The 23,236-nt window shown below is 42.9% G+C and overlaps 2 protein-coding genes across 8 annotated transcripts in view; both read left to right on the forward strand.

The window, feature by feature from the left end:
- The window catches only part of LOC118391365 (ubiquitin carboxyl-terminal hydrolase 32-like), a 31,551-nt gene extending 24,841 nt beyond the window's left edge, over positions 1 to 6,710 (forward strand). For 3 of the 4 annotated variants that reach the window (XM_035782703.2, XM_035782701.2, XM_052507021.1), the window contains exons 27-34: positions 32 to 216; positions 327 to 413; positions 504 to 624; positions 743 to 934; positions 1,138 to 1,381; positions 1,482 to 1,864; positions 2,001 to 2,093; positions 2,217 to 6,710. In XM_035782703.2, the coding sequence (XP_035638596.1) occupies positions 32 to 216; positions 327 to 413; positions 504 to 624; positions 743 to 934; positions 1,138 to 1,381; positions 1,482 to 1,864; positions 2,001 to 2,093; positions 2,217 to 2,390 (1,479 nt within the window). In that variant the 3' untranslated portion in view covers positions 2,391 to 6,710. The remainder of the gene's footprint in view (positions 1 to 31; positions 217 to 326; positions 414 to 503; positions 625 to 742; positions 935 to 1,137; positions 1,382 to 1,481; positions 1,865 to 2,000; positions 2,094 to 2,216) is intronic. The other variant, XM_035782702.2, reaches the window with a different exon arrangement.
- An 831-nt stretch (positions 6,711 to 7,541) lies between these two features.
- Positions 7,542 to 22,520, forward strand: LOC118391366 (fibroblast growth factor receptor homolog 1). 4 transcript variants are annotated; one of them, XM_052507024.1, is made up of 14 exons: positions 7,542 to 7,630; positions 14,604 to 14,789; positions 14,953 to 15,100; positions 15,189 to 15,285; positions 15,422 to 15,674; positions 15,773 to 15,911; positions 17,486 to 17,584; positions 17,697 to 17,857; positions 19,589 to 19,726; positions 19,811 to 19,922; positions 20,353 to 20,452; positions 21,101 to 21,200; positions 21,339 to 21,480; positions 22,197 to 22,518. In XM_052507024.1, the coding sequence occupies exons 3-13, from the start codon at positions 14,953 to 14,955 to the stop codon at positions 21,423 to 21,425; spliced, it is 1,434 nt and encodes a 477-aa protein (XP_052362984.1). In that variant the 5' UTR covers positions 7,542 to 7,630; positions 14,604 to 14,789; the 3' UTR covers positions 21,426 to 21,480; positions 22,197 to 22,518. The 4 variants fall into 4 exon arrangements, with proteins under 4 accessions (XP_052362984.1, XP_035638597.1, XP_052362983.1 ...); XM_035782704.2 differs by having other exon boundaries at positions 14,604 to 15,100; positions 21,339 to 21,445; positions 22,197 to 22,520; XM_052507023.1 differs by having other exon boundaries at positions 14,604 to 15,100.
- The last annotated feature ends 716 nt before the right edge of the window (positions 22,521 to 23,236 follow it).

Below are 23,236 nucleotides of genomic sequence, written 5' to 3' on the forward strand. Positions count from 1 at the left end.
AAACAATGTGTCATTTGTGTTTGTTTCGTAGATGTGGGCAGAGTTATACTTCCTGTCCAGTCAGAAGAACCGCCCCAGCCTGTTTGGGATGCCGTTGATCGTGCCGTGTACAGTCCACACCAGGACCAGGGACCTGTATGATTCTGTGTGGACCCAGGTGTCACGCCTGGCCAGTCCCTTGCCCCCTCAGGAGGCCAGCAACCACGCCCAGGACTGGTCAGTCTCTCCAGACCACTCTCTGTATTTTGTCAGATGGCTTTGCAGTGTTCTCCTAAAGGTACAGGTGTGTGATGCTGATCGGTGTGTGTATGTGTGTGTGAACACAGTGATGACAGCATGGGCTACCAGTATCCCTTCACCCTGCGCGTGGTGCAGAAAGATGGCAACTCCTGCGCTTGGTGTCCGTGGTACAGGTAATTAAGTCTCACACAGTACAACATATCACTATACGGTTGAAGATAGAGAATCTGTTCATTGATACCCTGTATTGTTGTCCCCCTCAGGTTCTGCAGAGGCTGCACAGTGGAGTGTAACGATGAGAGGGCTGCTGTGGGAAATGCCTTCATGGCTGTGGACTGGGACCCCACTGCTCTGCACCTCCGCTACCAGACCTCTCAGGAGAGGGTAAGAGAGACATGAGGCTGGGGATAACAGCAGCAATGGAACCCTAGGGGTCATATCAATGTATTTATTCAATATCTAATGGATATACATCATACACTAATGTTTGTCTGTCCTGCAGATCGTGGAGGAGCACCCCAGTGTGGAACAGAGTCGCAGGGCCCAGGCAGAGCCCATCAGTCTGGACAGCTGTCTGCAGGCCTTTACCAGTGAGGAAGAGCTGGGAGAAGATGAGCTCTACTACTGCTCCAAGTGCAAGACCCACCGCCTGGCCACCAAGAAACTGGACCTGTGGAGGCTGCCGCCCATCCTGGTCAGACATAGAGCTCATTCCCTCTGCGTTAACTTCCCTGTCCTTTCCCTATTCATATTTGTGTCAATAGGCAACAGTTGAAACCTATTGAAATATAAATGAATAACGCCCAACTCAAACATTTAATGCTATGTCTGAAGTGCAAGATTGCACATGCCATCACCCACTCTAAAACTCCTATATTCTGCCCATTTGAATTGCAGATAATTCATTTAAAACGGTTCCAGTTTATGAATGGGCGGTGGATCAAATCCCAGAAGATTGTTAGGTTTCCCATGGAGACGTTTGACCCCAGTGCTTTCCTGACCCCAAGAGATGCAGACCAAAGCCAAGAGAGCTGGAGGGATACGCTGGGGGCGGAGCTACATGACACAGAGGGAGGAGTGAAAAAGTCTGGGGGTGGAGACACTGTCTGTAACCCTGCCCTGACTCTCAACAATGGGAAAGGTTTGTATAAAATCTTGACTGGTTTCAGATGTACCTGTCATATCCCACTTATTATTTTAAGGAGGCTGGTGTTCTTCTATGAATATGTGTCTGTTTACAGACCCTCTGTGCTCAGGGAGGATGGCCAGCACCCCCCTCAGCAAAGACGTCTGTCCCAACTGCAGCCCTGAGAGTGAGGGCAGGAGGCAGGGCCGTGGGCTGGTGTTTCCCACGGGAAGCAGGTACCAACTGTCCCTCAGTAAGGAGAGCCTGGACAGTGGCAGGGAGAGCCCCATGGAGCTGGAGGCCAGCAGGATGAGGATGGGGAGCATGGGAGAAGGCCTCAGTGACTCCACCTCTGGTGAGGACATGGCCAGAGAATGTGACAACACAAAGTCTGTGTCTGAGCTTAACAGCAATGGCTACACCGAGAACAGCATGGATCTGGAGGCCTCCCAGGGCCAAAGAGACCTGGATCCCATGTACAACTTGTATGCAATTTCAGTAAGTATTAAGTGGGTCAAATATTTGTTTTTCTCTGTAAGAATTGTACTGTCCTAGCCTGAAGCCTGAGAGTAAAGTAACTGTCTATCTACCATCTGAAATATCCTCTAACTCCCAATCACTTTTTGGTTTGCAGTGCCATTCAGGGATCCTAGGAGGAGGCCACTATGTGACATACGCCAAAAATCCAAATGAAAAGTGGTACTGTTACAACGACAGTAGCTGTAAGGTAAGCTGTATGCCAAAAACAGAACTTATATCTCTGCTATGTGATGCAGTGTCCATTGTCATCTGTAACTCAGTTATTTAAAGTTCACAAGTATAAACAAACCTCTGTGTTTTCTGTGTTCAGGAGTTGCAGTCAGAGGAGATTGATGCAGACTCTGCCTATATCCTGTTCTATGAGCAGCAGGAAGTGGATTATTCTCTGTTCATGCCAAAAACTGACGGCAAAAAGATGGCCGACACAACTTCCATGGACGAGGACTTTGAGTCTGACTATAAGAAGTACTGTGTTCTTCAGTAATGGACTGTCTGTCGATATGTGTCTATGTGCTACCGGTTCATCGACATGCTTGTGCTACAAAACCACCTTACTATTTGACTGAAATCTCTCAGGTTGAGATGAGCTGAAGCTTAGAAATCATCCCTGGTGGTTAGAAGTGGACAACGAACCATTTTTACACCTTCATAGTGGATGGATCTTTTTTTTCAAGTAATGGTACTCAAGTGTATTTCCCGCTTGCGATGTCAAACAAAACGGTGGGCTGTGTGTTGGTTTGTTTTGGGGAGTGACAATGCTTATGCCCATGGTGTTGGTCCTAGGCCAAATGTGACAAATGTGGGAGTGTGTGTTTTTGTTTGTAAACCAATGCCAGTTGCAATATGCCATTAATGTTTCGACACATTGATTGGTACGCTCTGCAGTTACATCCCCTCATTGAATAATACAAACAAATGATTGCAGTAGAAGCGAGTGTTCACTACCTCATCATACCCTGCTTTGGACAGGAGTCAAATGCAATGTCCCAATTCTAAAATTCCCTTTTTTGTTGTCCTCCTCAAATGTAAATGATTTAGACTCCAGACCGATAGGCCTGGATTATATTCAGTGTTTCTGAACTACATTTATGTATTTGCATTGCAATGTATCTTTTGTGTTTGTTTATCGTGTCAGGTCTTTTAAGAACAAAGCCTCAGACTCTCACCGATCTGAGAGGGTCTTCCTGTAGCGTCTGCTTTGTACCAATTGTGTGCAGGTCCATTCCAAAACCATATCAGTCTGTTCCATCACAACATTGTGATGTTATCACATCAACAGTCGTGTCATTACAGTATGCCACCAACAGGCTGTATCATTGTGCCCAATTTAACACAATTCTTTATATACACTACCGTTCAAAAGTTTGGGTTCACTTAGAAATGTCTGTTTTTGAAAGAATAGCACTGTTTATTTATCCATTAAAATAACATCAAATTGATAAGATATACAGTGTAGACATTGTTAATGTTATAAAAAAATATTTTATTTTACTTAACTAGGCAAGTCAGTTAAGAACAAATTCTTATTTTCAATGATGGCCTAGGAACAGTGGGTTAACTGCCTGTTCAGGGGCAGAACGACAGATTTGTACCTTGTCAGCTCGGGGATTTGAACTTGCAACCTTTCGGTTACTAGTCCAACACTCTACCCACTAGGCTACCTGTCGCCCCGGTAGCTGGAAACGGCAGATTTATTTTAATGTAATATCTACATAGGCGTACAGAGACCCATTATCAGCAACGTCAACAGTGAAGAGGCGATTATGGGATGCTGACCTTCTAGACAGAGTTCCACTGTCAGTGTTCTTTTGCTGGTCTTAATCTTTTCTTTTTATTGGCCAATCTGAGATATGGCTTTTTCTTTGCAACTCTGCCTAGAAGGCCAGCATCCAGGAGTCGCCTCTTCATTGTTGACGTTGAGACTGGTGTTTTGCGGGTACTATTTAATGAAGCTGCCAGTTGAGGACTTGTGATGTGTCTGTTTCTCAAACTAGACACTAATGTACTTGTCCTCTTGCTCAGATGTGCAACAGGCCTCCCACTCTTTCTATTCTGGTTAGTGCCAGTTTGTACTGTTCTGTGAAGGGACACAGCTTTGTACGAGATCTGGAATAGCTTTAATTTCTCAAAACAACAATAGACTGACGAGTTTCAGAAATAAGTTATTTGTTTCTGGCCATTTTGAGCCTGTAATCGAACCCACAAATGCTGATGCTCGACTAGTCTAAAGAAGGACAGTTTTATTGCTTCTTTAATCAGAACAACTGTTTTCAGCTGTGCTAACATAGTTGCAAAAGAGTTTTCTAATGATCAATTAGCCTTTTAAAATGATGAACTTGGATTAGCTAACACAACGTGCCATTGGAACACAGGTGTGATGGTTAGGCCTCTGTACGCCTATATAGATATTCCATTAAAAAAATCAGCCGTTTCCAGCTACAAGTCATTGACAACATTAACAATGTCTACACTGTATTTCTGATCAATTTGATGTTATTTTAATGGTCAAATGTGATTTTTCCTTAAAAAAAACAAGGACATTTCTAAGTTACCCTAAACTTTTGAACGGTAGTGTATACAGTTGAAGTTGGAAGTTTACATACACCTTAGCCAAACAAATTTAAACTCAGTCTTTGCTCGCACACGCTTTTTCAGTTCTGTCGTCAAATTTTCTATAGGATTGAGATCAGGGCTTTGTGATGGCCACTCCAATACCTTGACTTTGTTGTCCTTAAGCCATTGTGCCACACCTTTGGAAGTATGCTTGGGGGCATTGTCCATTTGGAAGACCCAATTTGCTTTAACTTCCTGACAGATGTCTTGAGATGTTGCTTCAATATATCCACATTTTCCTTCACAAAATAGATGGCATCATGAGGCAGTGCACCAGTCCCTCCTGCAGCAAAGCACCCCCACAACATGTTGCTGCCCCCCCTGCTTCACGGTTGGGCTGGTGTTCTTCGGCTTGCAAGCCTCCTCCTTTTTCCTCCAAATATAATGATGGTCATCAAGGCTAAACAGTTCCATTTTTGTTTCATCAGACCAGAGGACATTTCTCCAAAAAGTACGATCTTTGTCCCCATGTGTAGTTGCAAACCGTAGTCTGGCTTTTTACTGGCGGCTTTGGAGCAGTGGCTTCTTCGTTGCTGAGCGGTCTTTCAGGTTATGTCGATATAGGACTTGTTTTACTGTGGATATAGATACTTATGTGCCCGTTTCCTCCAGCATCTTCACAAGGTCCTTTGCTGTTGATCTGGGATTGATTTGCACTTTTCGCAGCAAAGTACATTCATCTCTAGGAGACAGAACGCATCTCCTTCCTGGGCTGTATGATGGCTGTGTGGTCCCATGGTGTTTATACTTTCGTACTGTTGTTTGTACAGATGAACGTGGTACTGTCAGGCATTTTGAAATTCCTCCCAGGGATGAACCAGACTTGTAGAGGTCTACAAAAAAAATCTGATGTCTTGGCTGATTTCTTTTGATTTCCCCATGATTTCAAGCAAAAAGGCACTGAGTTTGAAGGTAGGCCTTGAAATACATCCACAGATTCACCTTCAATTGACTCAAATTATGTCAATTAGCCTATCATAAGCTTCTAAAGCCATGACATTTTCTGGAATTTTCCAAGCTGTTTAAGGGCATAGTCAACTTAGTGTATGTACATTTCTGACCCACTGGAATTGTGAGACAGTGAAATAATCTGTAAACAATTGTTGGGAAAATGATTTGGGTCATGCACAAAGTAGATATCCTAAAAAATGAGTTTTAATGACTCCAACCTAAGTGCAAACTTCCGACTTCAACTGTACATTGTTTTAGTTAACTAGGCAAGTCGGTTATGATGAAATTCTTATTTACAATGACGGCCTAGGACACTGGCCAAACCCTGACGACGCTGGACCAATTGTGCACCGCCCTATGGGACTCCCAATCACGGACGGTTGTTATACAGCCTGGATTCGACCCAGGGTGTTTATAGTGACGCCTCTAGCACTGAGATGCAGTGCCTTAGACCGCTGCGCCACTTGGGAGCCCTAATGCAAGTCATGAGATCACAAATTCGAAGGGCAGAAGTTGTGAATAATGTTGCATCTTTCTGTATGGGGTATGGGGTATTTGATTTAGGCAGAGTGGGACATTTGACAGTTTGAGCAGTTGTACCTTACCGTTATTCAACAAGTGAATAGCTAGCTTTTCCCTCTGAGCTTTGAAAGATGTATTTACTGTAACTATATTGACATACACTGTATGTGACACATAGGAGTTGAATTGAATCTAATCAGATGGAGAAAAAAATCACAAACTCTAGGCTGTGAGCTATAGTATATCCATTACAATACACAGCTCTCATTTCTTAAGTCTTGTTGAGGTATATGCTTTATTTGGTGAATCAATTACATATTATAACAGCTGGACAGAAAACTACCAACTCTACCTGGCCTATGATGGTAGAATGATACACATCCTGATAACAATTATATTTTTTTACAATTTTAACATTAGCCGGCTATTGCCGTGGTCATTTTCAGAATTGTCCCCCCGAAAAGCTTTATGCAGTGAATACTACTGAATGATTTATCTATTTTGTTTTATGTCTATTTAGTTTTTTAATTTATTCATTTCATGTACTTTTGTAAAATGTTTAAATTTAAAATGTATTTTGCAATAACCCTTGAAGAAAAACTTAAATGTACATAAATACTTTTGGAAAAAGGATGTATTGGAATATGAACTGTAAAGATCTGCCTTGTATATGGAGTGAATTAGTTTCTGTAACTATTAAAGCAGCCAATGAACTACACAGCCTGTCTCCCTTTTTCTTGTACAGACTTATTCGGCAGCAGGTAGCCTAGTGGTTAGAGCGTTGGACTAATAACCGAAAGATTACAAGATCAAATCCCCAAGCTGACAAGGTAAAAATCTGTTGTTTGGCCCCTGAACAAGGCAGTTAACCCACTGTTCCTAGGCCGTCATTGAAAATAAGAATTTGTTCTTAACTGACTTACCTAGTTAAATAAAGGTTTTTAAAAAATTGGGATGGTTAACATGAAAAATGTAATGTAAATGTATAATGGTCATGACTTAATAACAATGTCATAACTAGCCTAAGCTAGACAATATTCTCAGAATGGTCTGTTGTATAGTAATCCCCAGGAGTTAATAAACCTTAGGACCACATATGTTCGAGAAGCTAAGCTCAAAGAACTGTTGTAGAAGTACTTCCTATAAGGAAACCACAATATAGACACCATTTCGGCCCCCATCCCCCTTAGAGATATGTAACTGTTGGTGAATGTAAACATCAGAGCACTGCAGGGAAATGCCACCCACCTCATAGCACTCCATGACACACACGCTTGATAACCACAGAGATGACTAAATGGAACCTTCTTTTTTTTTACACATGGCCAAATTTACAGCTTTAACTCTTAATTTTTTATTTAAACAATAAGTGGCCCGTCATAAAGTGTTAATCAACGGCCACTTCTTTTGTCATCCAAAAGCTCATACTAGTGCATGATTGTAGGATGACTTGAAAGCTAAATTGTTGCAGCGAGACAGTGGTGCTGAAGACTAAGCTCCTCTTTCCTGTGAGTGAGGGACAACAGGAAGTGAGGTAAAGAACATATGTAGGTGGTCCACAAAGTGATCACAATAGAAAAGATTTCACATGAATTTGGATAGAAGGTGTTTGAATATCTACCTGCATGGGCTCTATGGGTGAGATCTCTCTATATCAGCTCAATATAACTAATTAAAAACTCATTATAGCTCTATGCCTACTTCAAATAACATTTTATTGGTCACACACATATTTAACAGACATTGCGGGTGTAGTGAAATGCTTGTGTTCCTAGTTTCAACAGTGCAGTAGTATCTAACAATTCACAACAATACACATATCTGGAAGTAAAGAATGGAATTAAGAAATATATAAATGTTAGGACGAGCAATGTCGTAGTGGGATTGACTAAAATAGAATACAGTATATACATATAAGATGAGTAAAGCAGTATGTAAACATTATTAAAGTGACTAGTGTTCCAGTATTAAAGTGGCCAGTGATTCCATGCCTATGCTGTCATGTCTTTGGCATCATTAAAAGTGGAGATTTATTTCATCAAATCAATTCTCTAATTATTAGTACGTGATTAAACTAATCATGTAAACATAATTAACTAGGAAGTCAGGGCACCAAGGAAAATCTTCAGATTACCAAGTTATAACTCTTCAGATATTTTAATATCTGATCAATTAGTCTTCTACTAATTAATTATTCTTTACCTCACACCAGTCTCATTCCAAACGTCGTAAATTGTTGGTTATCTCCGCAAACACAGCCTTTACTATGAATCATTCATACACCAATTTGCTTAATCATTTATTTACTAACTAAATAATCACAGAAATGCATAAACAAACAAACAGTAGATAGGTTGCTAACAAGGATAGGGAAGATTCCCAAATGGGCTAAGCCAATATGATGGCTTGGTGGACAAAGGGAAGGCGGTGTGGATGGAGAGAGAGCGGGAAAGACAAAAGGGATCACTACACACAGTTGATAATTATATTTATTGAAATGCTAATCCTTTGCACATGAACACTCACTCATTCGGGAATAATTGCAATCGATATATATTTACACCCATGTGTCGTCGTGATCTCTTCGCATCCCAGGTTTACATCATTTCTAGCTGCAGACTAGTAATTAGTATCTAAGATTTGCCCTTATTCTGTAGGGATCGATAGTCTCAGAGTTTAACCATTTCCAGCCGTGTAGCCAATGCTCCACGTGGTATGGTTAGGAATTCAATAACTATTTGCAATCACAGCTCACGCGGGTGGGTTTGCTTAGTCTTGGTACTCAAACCTGTGCCACGTCAGTTTACACAGAGGTACGCATGGTCTGAAGAGGATTTCCTCGGGGGGTTTATTAGTAACAGTAGAAAAGGCGGTTCTATGATGCCTGATCATGTCTGTGCTCACGGGGGCAGGCCAATGACTTAGAATTGAATTCCCTTTAAAGTTTAACCATCACATTAAAGGTTAACATCACATTACATCATTTCACAAATAGTTTCATCTTCAACTCATTCATTTTATACAAGAATTAGATGGAAAGGAGGACGGAAGTTTACAAACACTTAGGTTGGAGTCATTAAAACTCGTTTTTCAAACACTCCACAAATTTCTTGTTAATGAACTATAGTTTTGGCAAGTCGGTGAGGACATTTACTTTGTCCATGACACAAGTCATTTTTCCAACAATTGTTTGCAGACAGATTATGTCACTTATAATTCATTGTATCACAATTCCAGTGGGTCAGAAGTTTACATGCACTAAGATGACTGTGCCTTTAAACAGCTTGGAAAATTCCAGAAAATTATGTCACAGCTTTAGAAGCTTCTGATAAATTATGTCAATTAGCCTATCAGAAGCTTCTAAAGCCATGACATCATTTGACTCAATTGGAGATGTACCTGTGAATGTATTTCAAGGCCTACCTTCAAACTCAGTGCCTTTTTTGCTTGACATCATGGGAAAATCATAAGAAATCAGCCAAGACCTCAGAAAAACAATTGTGGACCTCCACAAGTCGGATTCATCCTTGGGTGGAATTTTCAAACTCCTGACAGTACCACGTTCATCTGTACAAACAATAGTACAGTATAAACATCATGGGACCAAGCAGCCATCATACCGCCCAGGAAGGAGACAAGTTCTGTCTCCTAGAGATGAAAGTACTTTGCTGCGAAAAGTGCAAATCAATCCCAGAACAACAGCAAAGGACCCTGTGAAGATGCTGGAGGAAACAGGTACAAAAGTATCCATATCCACAGTAAAACAAGTCCTATGTCGACATAACCTGAAATGTCGCTCAGCAAGGAGAAGCCACTTCTCAAAAACAGCCATAAAAAAAGCCAGACTACGGTTTGCAACTGCACATGGGGACAAAGATCGTACTTTTTGGAGGACTGTCCTCTGGTCTGATGAAACAAAAATATAACTTTTTTTCCATAATGACCATCGTTATGTTTGGAGTAAAAAGGGGGAGGCTTGCAAGCCGAAGAAGCACAGGGAGCACGGGGGTGGCAGCATAATATAATAATAATATAATATATGCCATTTAGCGGACGCTTTTATCCAAAGCGACTTACAGTCATGTGTGCATACATTCTACGTATGGGTGGTCCCGGGAATCGAACCCACTACCCTGGCGTTACAAGCGCCATGCTCTACCAACTGAGCTACAGAAGGACCTGTTGTGGGGGTGCTTTGCACCAGGAGGGACTGGTACGCTTCACAAAATAGCTGGCATCATGAGGAGGAAAATTGTGGATATTTTGAAGTAACATTTCAAGACATCAGTCAGGATGTTAAAGCTTGGTCGCAAATGGGTCTTCCAAATGGACAATGACCCCAAGCATACTTCCAAAGTTGTGGCAAAATGGCTTAAGGACAACAAAGTCAAGGTATTGGAGTGGCCATCCCAAAGCCCTGACCTCAATCTTATAGAAAATTTGTGGGCAGAACTGAAAAAGCGTGTGCGAGCAAGGAGGCCTACAAATCTGACTCAGTTACATCAGCTGTCAGGAGGAATGGGCCAAAATTCACCCAACTTATTGTGGAAAGCTCGTGGAAGGCTACCCAAAATGTTTGACCAAATACTAATTGAAAGTATGTAAAGTTCGGACCCACTGGGAATGTGATGAAAGAAACAAAACCTGAAATAAAAATTATCTTTACTATTATTCTGAAATTTCACATTCTTAAAATAAAGTGATGATCCTAACTGACCTAAGACAGGGAATTTTTACTCTGATTAATTGTCAGGAATTGTGAAAAACTGAGTTTAAATGTATTTGGCTAAGGTGTATGTAAACTTCCGACTTCAACTGTAGTTATGTGTGTTTCCTGTCTTCTCTGAGGTCACCAAATGAAACACGCTCGTCATACCCGTCCCTTAACCTCTCTAGGGTACGTGGGACGGTAGCGTCCCACCTCGTCAACAGCCAGTGAAACTGCAGGGCGCCAAATTCAAAACAGAAATCCCATAGTTAATATTCCTCAAACATACATGTATTTTACAGCATTTTAAAGATCCACTTGTTGTAAATCCAGTCACAGTGTCCAATTTCAAAAAGGCTTTACGACGAAAGCAAACCAAACGATTATGTTAGGTCAGAGCCAAGTCACAGAAAAACACAGCCATTTTTCCAGCCAAAGAGGGGAGTCACAAAAAGCAGAAATATAGATTAAATTAATCACTAATCTTTGATGATCTTCATCAGATGACACTCATAAGACTTCATGTTACACAATACATGTATGTATGTTTTGTTCGGTAAAGTTCATATTTTTATCCAAAAATTTGAGTTTACATTGGTGCATTATGTTCAGTATTTCCAAAACATCCGGTGATTTTGCAGAGAGCCACATGAATTTATAGAAATACTCATAATGTAACGCCGTTCTTCGTTTGTTGAGAGAGAGTCGGACCGAAATGCAGCGTGGTGGTTACTCATTTCTTTAATGAAGAAAAAACGGAACGATACATGAAATAACTAATAAATACAAAAACAACAAACGGAACGTGAAACCTATTACAGCTGACAGCGCATGAGGGAAGGAAGGCTATGATAGCGCTGAACAGACAGGAGACTCCGGTAGCGCAGGAGGGAAGGAAGGCTCTGGCTGTGCTGAACAGGCGAGGCGCACTGACGGCCTGGTGCGTGGTGCTGGAACTGGTGCTACAGGATCGAGGACACGCACAGGAAGCCTGGTGCGGGGAGCTGCTACCGGAGGACTGGTGTGTGAAGGTGGCACAGGATGGACTGGACCGTGAAGGTGTACTGGAGAGCCTGAGAGCAGGACTGGCACAGGACGTGCCACTCACCTCAGGATGAGTATGGAGCGCTGACCCAGGTGCCATTAAATCCCCGACACGCTCCGTCGGACGAATATCGTACCTATTGCACCATACTAGCAACTCCCTCATTACTCTCTCCTCCACTTTCCCCATTAACTCCTTCACAGTCTCTGCTTCGCTCACCTCTAACACCGGCTCTGGTTCTGGTCTCCTCCTTGGCTCCTCACGATAAACAAGGAGAGTTGGTTCTGGATAGACCGGACCGTGCAGGCGCACTGGAGCTTTTGAGCACCGAGCCTGCCCAACCTTACCTGGCTCGATGCCCACTCTAGCCCGGCCAATACGAAGGGCTGGTATGAACCGCACCGGGCTATGCACCCGCACTGGAAACACTGTGCGCTCCATAGCATAACACGGTGCCTACCCGGTCTCTCTAGCCCCCCGGTAAGCACAGGGAGTTTGCGCAGGTCTCCTACCTGGCATAGCCATACTCCCTGTAAGACCCCCCCAAAACATTTTTTGGGCTGCTTTTCGGGCTTCCTTGCCAACCGTGTTCCCTCGTATCGTCGGCTCCTATCTCCGGGTGCCTCTGCTCTCCTTAGTGCCTCCACCTGTTCTTATGGGAGGCGATCTCTTCCAGCCAGTATCTCCTCCCAAGTGTAACAACCTTTGCCATCCAACACGTCTTCCCATGTCCATTCTCCGAATAATTCATCCTCCTTTCGCTGCTCATGCTGTCGCTGCCGTGTCTTTCTCTTCGACTCCATTCTCCTATAGCCCTCTTCGCACTACTCCAGCGAATCCCAGGCGGGCGCCGGCACTCTCTCTGGGTCGACCGCCCACCTGTCTATTTCTTCCCACGTAGTATACTCCATACTTCTGCTGTCCATAACGTCCTCCCTTCGCTGTTCATGCTGTCGCTGCCTGTTAACACGTTGCTCGGTCCGTGTGTGGTGGGTGATTCTGTAACACCGTTCTTCGTTTGTTGAAAGAGAGTCGGACCGAAATGCAGCGTGGTGGTTACTCATGTCTTTAATGAAGAAAAAACGGAACGATACATGAAATAACTAATAAATACAAAAACAACAAACGGAACGTGAAACCTATTTCAGCCTATCTGGTGAACACTACACAGAGACAGGAACAACCACCCACGAAATACAAAGTGAAACCCAGGCTACCTAAATACGGTTCCCCATCAGAGACAACAAGAATCACCTGACTCTGATTGAGAACCGCCTCAGGCAGCCAAGCCTATACTAGACACACCCCTAATCAACCACAATCCCAATGCCTACAAAAACCCCAATACGACAATACAATAAACCCATGTCACACCCTGGCCTGAACAAATAATTAAAGAAAACACAAAATACTAAGACCAAGGCATGACACATAATAAACATTGCTAAAACATACAACTTGTGCATGGAATTTTAGATCCACTTCTCCTAAATGCAACCGCTGTGTCAGATTTAAAAAAAACTTTACGGAAAAAGAAAACCATGCAATAATCTGAGTACGGCGCTCAGACGACAAATCAAGCCAAACAGATATCCGCCATATTGGAGTCAACAGAAGTTGGAGTCAACAGAAGAAAAAACATTATATATATTCACTTACTTTTGATGATCTTCATCAGAATGCACTCCCAGGAATCCCAGTTCCACAATAAATGTTTGTTTTGTTCGACAATGTCCATAATTTATGTCGAAATAGCTCCTTTTGTTAGCGCGTTCAATTCACAAATCCAAACTCACGACGCGTGGGCAGGTCCAGGTGAAAGTTCAGAAGAAAAGTAATATTACAATTCGTAGAAACATGTCAAATGATGTGTAGAATCAATCTTTAGGATGTTTTAAATCTTCAATAATGTTCCAACCGGGGAATTCCTTTGTCTGTAGAAATGCAATGGAACAGAACTCGTTCTCAAGTGAACGCGCGAGACTGAGCTCGTGCCTCCCTGGCAGACCTCTGACTCAATCCCCTCTCATTCGCCCCCACTTCACAGTAGAAGCCTCAAACAAAGTTCTAAATACTGTTGACATCTAGTGGAAGCCTTAGGAAGTGCAATATGACCCCATAGACACTGTGCAGGCTAAGAGTTGGAAAACTACAAACCTCAGGTTTCCCACTTCCTGGTAGGATTTTGTCTCAGGTTTTTGCCTGCCACATGAGTTATGTTATACTCACAGACATCATTCAAACTGTTTTAGGAACTTCAGAGTGTTTTCTATCCAAATCTACTACATGCATATTCTAGCTTTTATGGCTGAGTAGCAGGCAGTTTAATTTGGGCACGCTTTTCATCCAAAATTCCCAATGCTGCCCCCTACCCTAGAGAAGTTAAGTGTCCACGGACCATTCCCACCTTCTCAGAAGTGGACATTTTGTTTCATTTTCCCATTTTGGGGATTTAGGGCTTCGGCCATGTGAAATCCTTTGTTCACTCTGTGGTCTCTCTGCATGAAAAGGGGAAGAGAGTCTCCGCCAGGAATTTACGACCTGAGATGACAGAACCTGGGTGTAGGAGAGACAGAGAGGGGGAAGCCCCGATCTATACCCAGAAAGGGACACGTCATGACAATGTATATAGGGCAGCTACTAAGGTGCAGGGTTGAGTAACCGGGTGGTAGCTGTCTAGTGATGGCTATTTAACAGTCTGATGGCCTTGAGATAGAATAAGTTTTTCAGTCTCTTGGTCCCAGCTTTGATGCACCTGTACTGACCTTTGCATTCTGGATGATAGCGGGGTGAACCGGCTTAGGTGGTTGATGTCCTTGATGATCTTTTTGGCCTTCTTGTGTCATTGGGTGCTGTAGGTGTCCTGGAGGGCAGGCAGTGTGCCCCCGGTGATGCGTTGGGCAGACTGCACCACCCTCTGGAGAGCCTTGCGGTTACTGGTGCCGTGTCAGGCAGTGATACAGCCCGACAGGATGCTCTCAATCGTGCACCTGTAAAGGTTTGAGGTTCTTAGGGGCCAAGCCAAATTTCTTCAGCCTCCTGAGGTACACACTGTTTCTGTGGGTAGACCATTTCAGATCATCAGTGATGTGTACGCTGATGAACTTGAAGCTTTCCACCTTCTCCACTGTGGTCCCATCGATGTGGATGCGGACTTTAGAACAACTCATTGCTCATCATTTCACATTTTTGCTCTTGATTCCTCAGATGAAGGCAATGTGCGCACTCAAAAGAACAATGTCATATGTGAATACAAGCAACAATCACACAGAAACCTCCCTCATCAGCAACGTAACAAGACATTCAAATATAAAAAATTATCTTGATAATACATTCTCAACAGATCCTGAAGTAGGTGAGTCATATAATCATATGTCATGTGAGAAGTTTACTGATGGCGGTTTCTCATGCTGTGATGTAATGGTGAACATGTCTTTTCTCAGATGGTGTCAAATTTAATGGGATGTTCTACATTTTAATCGGTATTTCTGGGTTTACTGTTACCATTGTCCTTTTACTGGCCATTCTGTGGACAATGAAGTAAGTTCATAGCTCAACTACTTGTTAACATATCAAACGTGTACCTTTCCTTAATACAGTATCAGCAGCGGATGTGTTTATTCCATACTGGATGCAGTAATATACAGTACAACTACCTTTCTTCATACCTTTCCAGGTATCGCACTTTGATTCACACCATTCGAGAGCTGCAGGGTGTTGAGGGTCTATTGGGCAGAGCTCCTCCATCCAACCCCCCAGCTCTAAGTCCCCTAACCTTGAGGAAGTGTCGAGTGCGTGAGACTAGAAGCCCACTAGAGCTTGTCTCTGTCACTCTGGGACAGGAGTATCAGAACACTAGCTCGCCCACTCCCCTGCTCAGGCAGACAACCAAGTCAGCTTCTAGGTCTCTCTGGAGATCGCAGCAAACGGTAAACTCAGGTTGAAGAAAAAGCTACAGGGTAAAATAACATTCTCATACTTAAATCTAGCTGTAGAATGTTGTAACAGCGTGGACTTAATTTCCCAGGGTTCCTGCTTCAACACATCAGAGCTGGGCATGCAGCAACTCATCAAAGCAGGGAGGGAAGGGGTGTACTACAAGGCTAAGATAACGCGTGGCACATGCAAGGGTCACTCCATTGTCACCTGCAAGATGACCAAAGAGGGTAAGGACAAATCCACCAAGCTTACTACTAAACTCAGCTAAAAAAGTAACGTCCCTTTTTCAGGACCCTGTCTTTCAAAGATAATTTGTAAAAATCCAAATAACTTCACAGATCTTCATTGTAAAGGCTTTAAACACTGTTTCCCATGTGTGTTCAATGAATCATAAACAATTAATGAACAAGCACCTGTGGAACGGTCATTAAGACATTAACAGCTTACAGACAGTAGTCAATTAAGGTCACAGTTATGAAAACTTAGGACACTAAAGAGGCCTTTCTACTGACTTTGAAAAACACCAAAAGAAAGCTGGCCAGGGTCCCTGCTCACCTGCGTGAACGTGCCTTAGGCATGCTGCAAGGAGGCATGAGGACTGCGGATGTGGCCAGGGCAATAAATTGCAATGTCCATACTGTGAGACGCCTAAGACAGTGCTACAGGGAGACAGGACGGACAGCTGATCGTCCTTGCAGTGGCAGACCATGTGTAACAACACCTCACCAGAGATCACCGGCAACAACGTCGCCTATGAGCACAAACCCACCGTCACTGGACCAGACAGGACTGGCAAAAGTGCTCTTCACCGACGAGTCGCGGATTTCTCTCACCAGAGGTGATTGTCGGATTCGCGTTTATTGTCGAAGGAATGATCGTTACACCGAGGCCTGTACTTTGGAGCGGGATCGATTTGGAGGTGGAGGGTCCGTCATGGTGTGTCGGTGTGTCACAGCATCATCGGACTGAGCTTGATGTAATTTTTTTAACCTTTATTTTACTAGGCAAGTCAGTTAGGAACAAATTCTTATTTTCAATGACGGCCTAGGAACAGTGGGTTAACTGCCTGTTCAGGGGCAGAACGACAGATTTGTACCTTGTTAGCTCGGGGATTCGAACTTACAACCTTTCGGTTACTAGTCCAATGCTCTAACCACTAGGCTACCCTGCCGCCCCATTGCAGGTAATCTCAACGCTGTGTGTTATAGTGAAGACATCCTCCTCCCTAATGTGGTGGCCTTCCTACAGGCTCATCCTGTCACGACCCTCCAGCATGACAATGCCACCAGCCATACTGCTCATTCTGTGCGTGATTTCCTGCTAGACAGGAATGTCTTGGTGGAAGAGTAGGGTAACATCTCACAGCAAGAACTGGCAAATCTGTTGCTGCAGTCCATGAGGAGGAGATGCGCTGCAGTACCTAATGCAGCTGGTGGCCACACCAGATACTGACTGTTATTTTTTATTTTGACCCTCCCTTTGTTCATGGACACATTATTCCATTTCTGTTAGTCACTTGTCTGTGGAACTTGTTTAGTTTATGTCTCAGTTGTTGAATCTTGTTATGTTCATACAAATATTTACACATGTTAAGTAAACACAGTTGACAGTTTGAGGACGTTTATTTTTTTGCTGAGTTTATTTAACGTTGTTAGTCAATACCAAAAAGACAATGCACTGTACTCCTCACAATAATACATGTACCAATCACAGCCCTCACCATCAGAGGTTTACTGTTTGAAATGCACCCAGGAGCTTATACCTACCAAAACAGTTGATAAGCGTGGTTTGTTCTCTCTAGGGGTTACCCACAGGAGGGTAGCCAGAGAGGTGAACATCATGAGGAAGCTAGGTACCCACAAGAACGTGCTGCAGCTGCTAGACTGGAACATCACACAGGGTAAGAGTCACAGACTCGTTTATTAAGCATTCATTGTTTCTGAAATTTGGACCATGGCAAAAAGTTATACAGTAAGGTGGTGTTGTGTGTGTTTCATTTTCCTTTACTCCAGCTCCTTACATGCTGATCCTGGAGTCGGTGAGCAGTGGGACCCTGCGCAGTTTCCTGCAAGTGAATCAACACCAACTGAGCAGGGACAGTGATCTGCAAAAGCACTTCACCACAGCAGCATATCACATTGCCCATGCAATGAGACACCTGCACTCTAAAATGGTACATTAGAATCATTTGAAAAATCCATCAGCAATGTCATATATTTCACTTTTGTCTGTGGTCACCACACATACAGTGCCTTGCAAAAGTATTCGGCCCCCTTGAACTTTGCGACCTTTTGCCACATTTCAGGCTTCAAAATAAAGATATAAAACTGTATTTTTTTGTGAAGAATCAACAACAAGTGGGACACAATCATGAAGTGGAACGACATTTATTGGATATTTCAAACTTTTTTAACAAATCAAAAACTGAAAAATTGGGCGTGCAAAATTATTCAGCCCCTTTACTTTCAGTGCAGCAAACTCTCTCCAGAAGTTCAGTGAGGATCTCTGAATTATCCAATGTTGACCTAAATGACTAATGATGATAAATACAATCCACCTGTGTGTAATCAAGTCTCCGTATAAATGCACCTGCACTGTGATAGTCTCAGAGGTCCGTTAAAAGCGCAGAGAGCATCATGAAGAACAAGGAACACACCAGGCAGGTCCGAGATACTGTTGTGAAGAAGTTTAAAGCCGGATTTCGATACAAAAAGATTTCCCAAGCTTTAAACATCCCAAGGAGCACTCTGCAAGCGATAATATTGAAATGGAAGGAGTATCAGACCACTGCAAATCTACCAAGACTTGGCCGTCCCTCTAAACTTTCAGCTCATACAAGGAGAAGACTGATCAGAGATGCAGCCAAGAGGCCCATGATCACTCTGGATGAACTGCAGAGATCTACAGCTGAGGTGGGACTCTCTGTCCATAGGACAACAATCAGTCGTATATTGCACAAATCTGGCCTTTATGGAAGAGTGGCAAGAAGAAAGCCATTTCTTAAAGATATCCATAAAAAGTGTTGTTTAAAGTTTGCCACAAGCCACCTGGGAGAGACACCAAACATGTGGAAGAAGGTGCTCTGGTCAGATGAAACCAAAATGGAACTTTTTGGCAACAATGCAAAACGTTATGTCATCACCCTGAACACACCATCCCCACTGTCAAACATGGTGGTGGCAGCATCATGGTTTGGGCCTGCTTTTCTTCAGCAGGGACAGGGAAGATGGTTCAAATTGATGGGAAGATGGATGGAGCCAAATACAGGACCATTCTGGAAGAAAACCTGATGGAGTCTGCAAAAGACCTGAGACTGGGACTGAGATTTGTCTTCCAACAAGAGAATGATCCAAAACATAAAGCAAAATCTACAATGGAATGGTTAAAAAATAAACATATCCAGGTGTTAGAATGGCCAAGTCAAAGTCCAGACCTGAATCCAATCGAGAATCTGTGGAAAGAACTGAAAACTGCTGTTCACAAATGCTCTCCATCCAACCTCACTGAGTTTGAGCTGTTTTGCAAGGAGGAATAGGAAAAAATGTCAGTCTCTCGATGTGCAAAACTGATAGACATACTCCAAGCGACTTACAGCTGTAATCGCAGCAAAAGGTGGCGCTACAAAGTGTTAACTTAAGGGGGCTGAATAATTTTGCACGCCCAATTTTTCAGTTTTTGATTTGTTAAAAAAGTTTGAAATATCCAATAAATGTCGTTCCACTTCATGATTGTGTCCCACTTGTTGTTGATTCTTCACAAAAAAATATAGTTTTATATCTTTGTTTGAAGCCTGAAATGTGGCAAAAGGTCGCAAAGTTCAAAGGGGCCGAATACTTTCGCAAGGCACTGTACATATTTGACTACAGTCTCCATAATCTCTGTAGCACAATTGTTCATACTACAGGTGGTGCACTGTGACCTAGCCCTGAGGAACATCATGGTTAACCATTTCCCCAGAGAGGTAAAGCTGGCGGAGTTTGGACTGGCCCAAGACCTGACTCTTTTGAGCAGCCGTCGCAGCAGCCACAAAGGAGACCACTTGGTGAGGAGGACTGTCTTGGAGTCACCCAGACGTTGTGACCAGAGCATAATTTAACTTGGCTGTTCTTTTTGGTTCTGTTCGCAGCAAAAAGTGCCCCTGCGTTGGTATCCCCCAGAGTACTTCAGAAACAACTACTACAGCTTCAAAGGGGATGTCTGGGCATTTGGCATTGTGCTGTGGGAGATGCAAACATTTGGTAAAATGGAAAGAGCACCTGAGATGAATGAATTTTCATTTTTTTAGGGGGTAGATCAAATTTAATATTAAAGATAGATTGTAGCTTCCATCAATGTAATTGTCTGCATCATTTCCAATCCCCAATATGTATTTTTTGTAAATGTATACAGTACCAGTTAAAGGTTTGGACACACCTACTCATTCAAGGGTTTTTCTTTATTTTTACTATTTTCTACATTGTAGATGTTTAACTTTGCTGTTTCACAAATGTTTTGAAAATATATACATTTTACAGACACAGTATATTTTACATTTGTGATCTTGTTGTTATTAGTCCCACCCTTCAGCTCCATTCAACCCCTCCCATCTAGCTCTTAACACCATCCATACTGGATTTCCATTTGCCACGTATTTTTTAACAGTGCTGTAATGATTTGTCTTAACCTTAGGGACCTTACCATATCCCAACCTGGAGACTTTAGAGTTGGTGGTGCGCTACATCTGCTCTGGATACAGGAACTCAGAACCAGAGACATGTAGACCAGAGATGTGAGTAATTATCCCCCTTCAGATACTTTTTTTTACATGGAATATTTCCAGACATATCTGACTGCTCATGTGTATTTGCATGATACTGGTGCGCTAGTAAACTTAGCAAAAGAAAGAAATGTCCCTTTTTCAGGACCCTGTCTTTCAAAGACAATTCATAAAAATCCAAATAACTTCACAGATCATTGTAAAGGGTTTAAACACTGTTTCCCAATGAATGAACATGCACTTGTGGAACGGTCATTAAGACACTAACAGCTTACAGACGGTAGGCAATTAAGGTCACAGTTATGAAAACTTAGGACACTAAAGAGACCTTTCTACTGACTCTGAAAAACACCAAAAGAAAGATGGCCAGGGTCCCTGCTCGTCTGCGTGAACGTGCCTTAGGCATGCTGCAAGGAGGCATGAGGACTGCAGATGTGGCCATGGCAATAAATTGCAATGTACTTACTGTGAGACGCCTAAAACAGCGCTACAGGGAGACAGAATGGACAGCCGATCGTCCTCGCAGTGGCAGACCACGTGTAACAGCACCTGCACAGGATCGGTACATCCTAACATCACACCTGCGGGACAGGTACAGGATGGCAACAACAACTGCCCGTGTTACACCAGTGTTTATGCCACATATCCCTTTCCTTCTAGACTGCAGATGATGAAGGACTGCTGGCTGGAGCCCTACACCCAAAGGCCCTCCTTCAACGACATAGTCAGTGTCCTGGAGAACATCCTGGAGGATGATGCAGTGAGTGTGGCGTTTTCAGTTACCGTTCCCCTTGCATCTCCCATCCTTCTTTGTTGTAAAAACGTATTTAAGAGGCAATCGAGGCATGCAAAATGTTACCTTTCCATGCAGTAATTTGTGTTTGTTTATTCTCTGCAGGATTACATCAAAGTGAACAACAGACTAGCCAATGTTGGATATGGCGACCAAGATCAAGTCTGCCTTACCCTCCTTCATGACGACTGAATATGTGCAGAGAGGAAGAGGTGAAGCCTCAGTATATAGATCATCTTTGATATGGGCAAGTTACTTCATGCATAACATGTTTGGATGTGTATGTTGGCAAAATCTGCTTTTTCTTTTACTTAGGGAAGTAGGTCTACTACAATGACCTTACACTAAGTGGACAAAACATTAGGAACAGCTACTTAATATTAAGTTGCACTTCCTTTTGCTCTCAGAACAGCCTCAATTCATTGGGGCATGGTCTACAAGGTGTCAAAAGCATTCCACATGGATGCTGGCCCATGTTCACTCCAATGCTTCCCACAGTTGTGTCAAGTTGGCTGGATGTCCTTTGGGTGGTGGACCATTTTTGATACACACAGGAAACTGTCGAGAGTGAAAAACCCAGCAGTGTTGCAGTTCTTGAGACACTCAAACCGGTGCGCCTGGCACCTACTACCATACCCTGTTCATAGGCACTTAAATATTTTGTCTTGCCCATTGACCCATTCACAGAATAGCACACATACACAATCCTATCTCACTTGTCAAGGCTTAAAAATCCTTCTTTAACATGTCTTCTCCCATTCAGCAACACTGATTGAAGTGGATTTAACAAGTGAAATCAATCAGATCACAGCTTTCACCAGGTTCAACTCCAGGTGTCATAAATGCATGTCCCCCTGTACTGTAAAGTAAATGGAATTAACTAAAATAATAATAACTGTAGTGACCCTGTGTTTATAAATGTGGATATCAACTTTGCCACTTCTGCATGTTTTTGTGGCACAGTTGGTGCAATGCAGGGCTATGGGCCAGAAGGTTGAGGATTCGCTGACAACCACAGAAGAGCTCACTCTCCCTGCCTGTTTCGTTACTTCAAGATCAAAGCCGGTTGCAGACAGTGATCAGCTCGGGGGAATCAGATTTTCAACATTCTGATGCCAAATCTTCCACCAACAGGTTTATGTGCCAATGCACAACCAATAAACAAAACATACCGACTTCGGGTCTTCAATATCACGGTTTTCATTTTCAACACAACAACAAATATACTGTCTCGACAAACAGAAAACACATCCCTTCCTACCTTAGGCTTACCAAGTATCAAAGGCTTGGCTTGACAATCTCTGAATGTCATTAAACTTTTTGGTCTCTTTCCTATTTGCTGAAAGAGGTAGGCTAGGATATATATATTTATATATATATCCTAGCCTACCTCTTTCAGCAAATAATTTCAGATAATAAATTAAATATTTAGCTAATGAATGATGGGCTATAAATAAGCTTCTAACTCATAGCCTCTGTCTCTTGCACAATACACACAATGTGCTCTGCTGGCCTTTCTCCTTAAAAAAACGCTTCTTTGCTCTTGGAATCCCAGGAAAAGCTGGACTACAATAGCTTGCTGGAAGAATTTATTTTTAGCATGTCTTATACTAGTAGACTGTTGGAAGAAGTTTGCTGAATGTTTGCTGAATGTCACTCCCTGATCTGTGTCACCTGTCCTTGTGATTGTCTCCACCCCCCTCCAGGTGTCGCCCATCTTCCCCATTATCCCCTGTGTATTTATTCATGTGTTCTCTGTTTGTCTGTTGCCAGTTTGTGTCGTTTGTGAAGTCAACCAGTGTTTTGTCTCAGCTCCTGCTTTTCCCGTCTCTCATTTTCCTCACCCTCCTAGTTTTGACCCTTGCCTGTCCTGATTCTGAGCCCGCCTTCCCCTGACCTTGCCTGCACCTTTGCCCCTACTCAGATTACCGACCTCTGCCTGACCTGAGCCTGCCTGCCATCCTGTACCTTTGCCCCAATACTCAGTATTATCGACCCCTGCC

This window comes from Oncorhynchus keta, unplaced genomic scaffold (genome assembly GCF_023373465.1).
Source record: "Oncorhynchus keta strain PuntledgeMale-10-30-2019 unplaced genomic scaffold, Oket_V2 Un_contig_28413_pilon_pilon, whole genome shotgun sequence".
Taxonomy (NCBI): domain Eukaryota; kingdom Metazoa; phylum Chordata; class Actinopteri; order Salmoniformes; family Salmonidae; genus Oncorhynchus; species Oncorhynchus keta.

Excerpts from the sequence above, each read along its gene's own strand:
- LOC118391366 (XM_035782704.2), top strand. The coding sequence starts at position 14,833 with ATGTGTACGCTGATGAACTTGAAGCTTTCCACCTTCTCCACTGTGGTC. Across the intron at positions 15,286-15,421 it reads GCCATTCTGTGGACAATGAA|GTATCGCACTTTGATTCACA; the intron begins GTAAGTTCATAG and ends ATACCTTTCCAG. Across the intron at positions 21,201-21,338 it reads ACATCCTGGAGGATGATGCA|GATTACATCAAAGTGAACAA; the intron begins GTGAGTGTGGCG and ends TATTCTCTGCAG.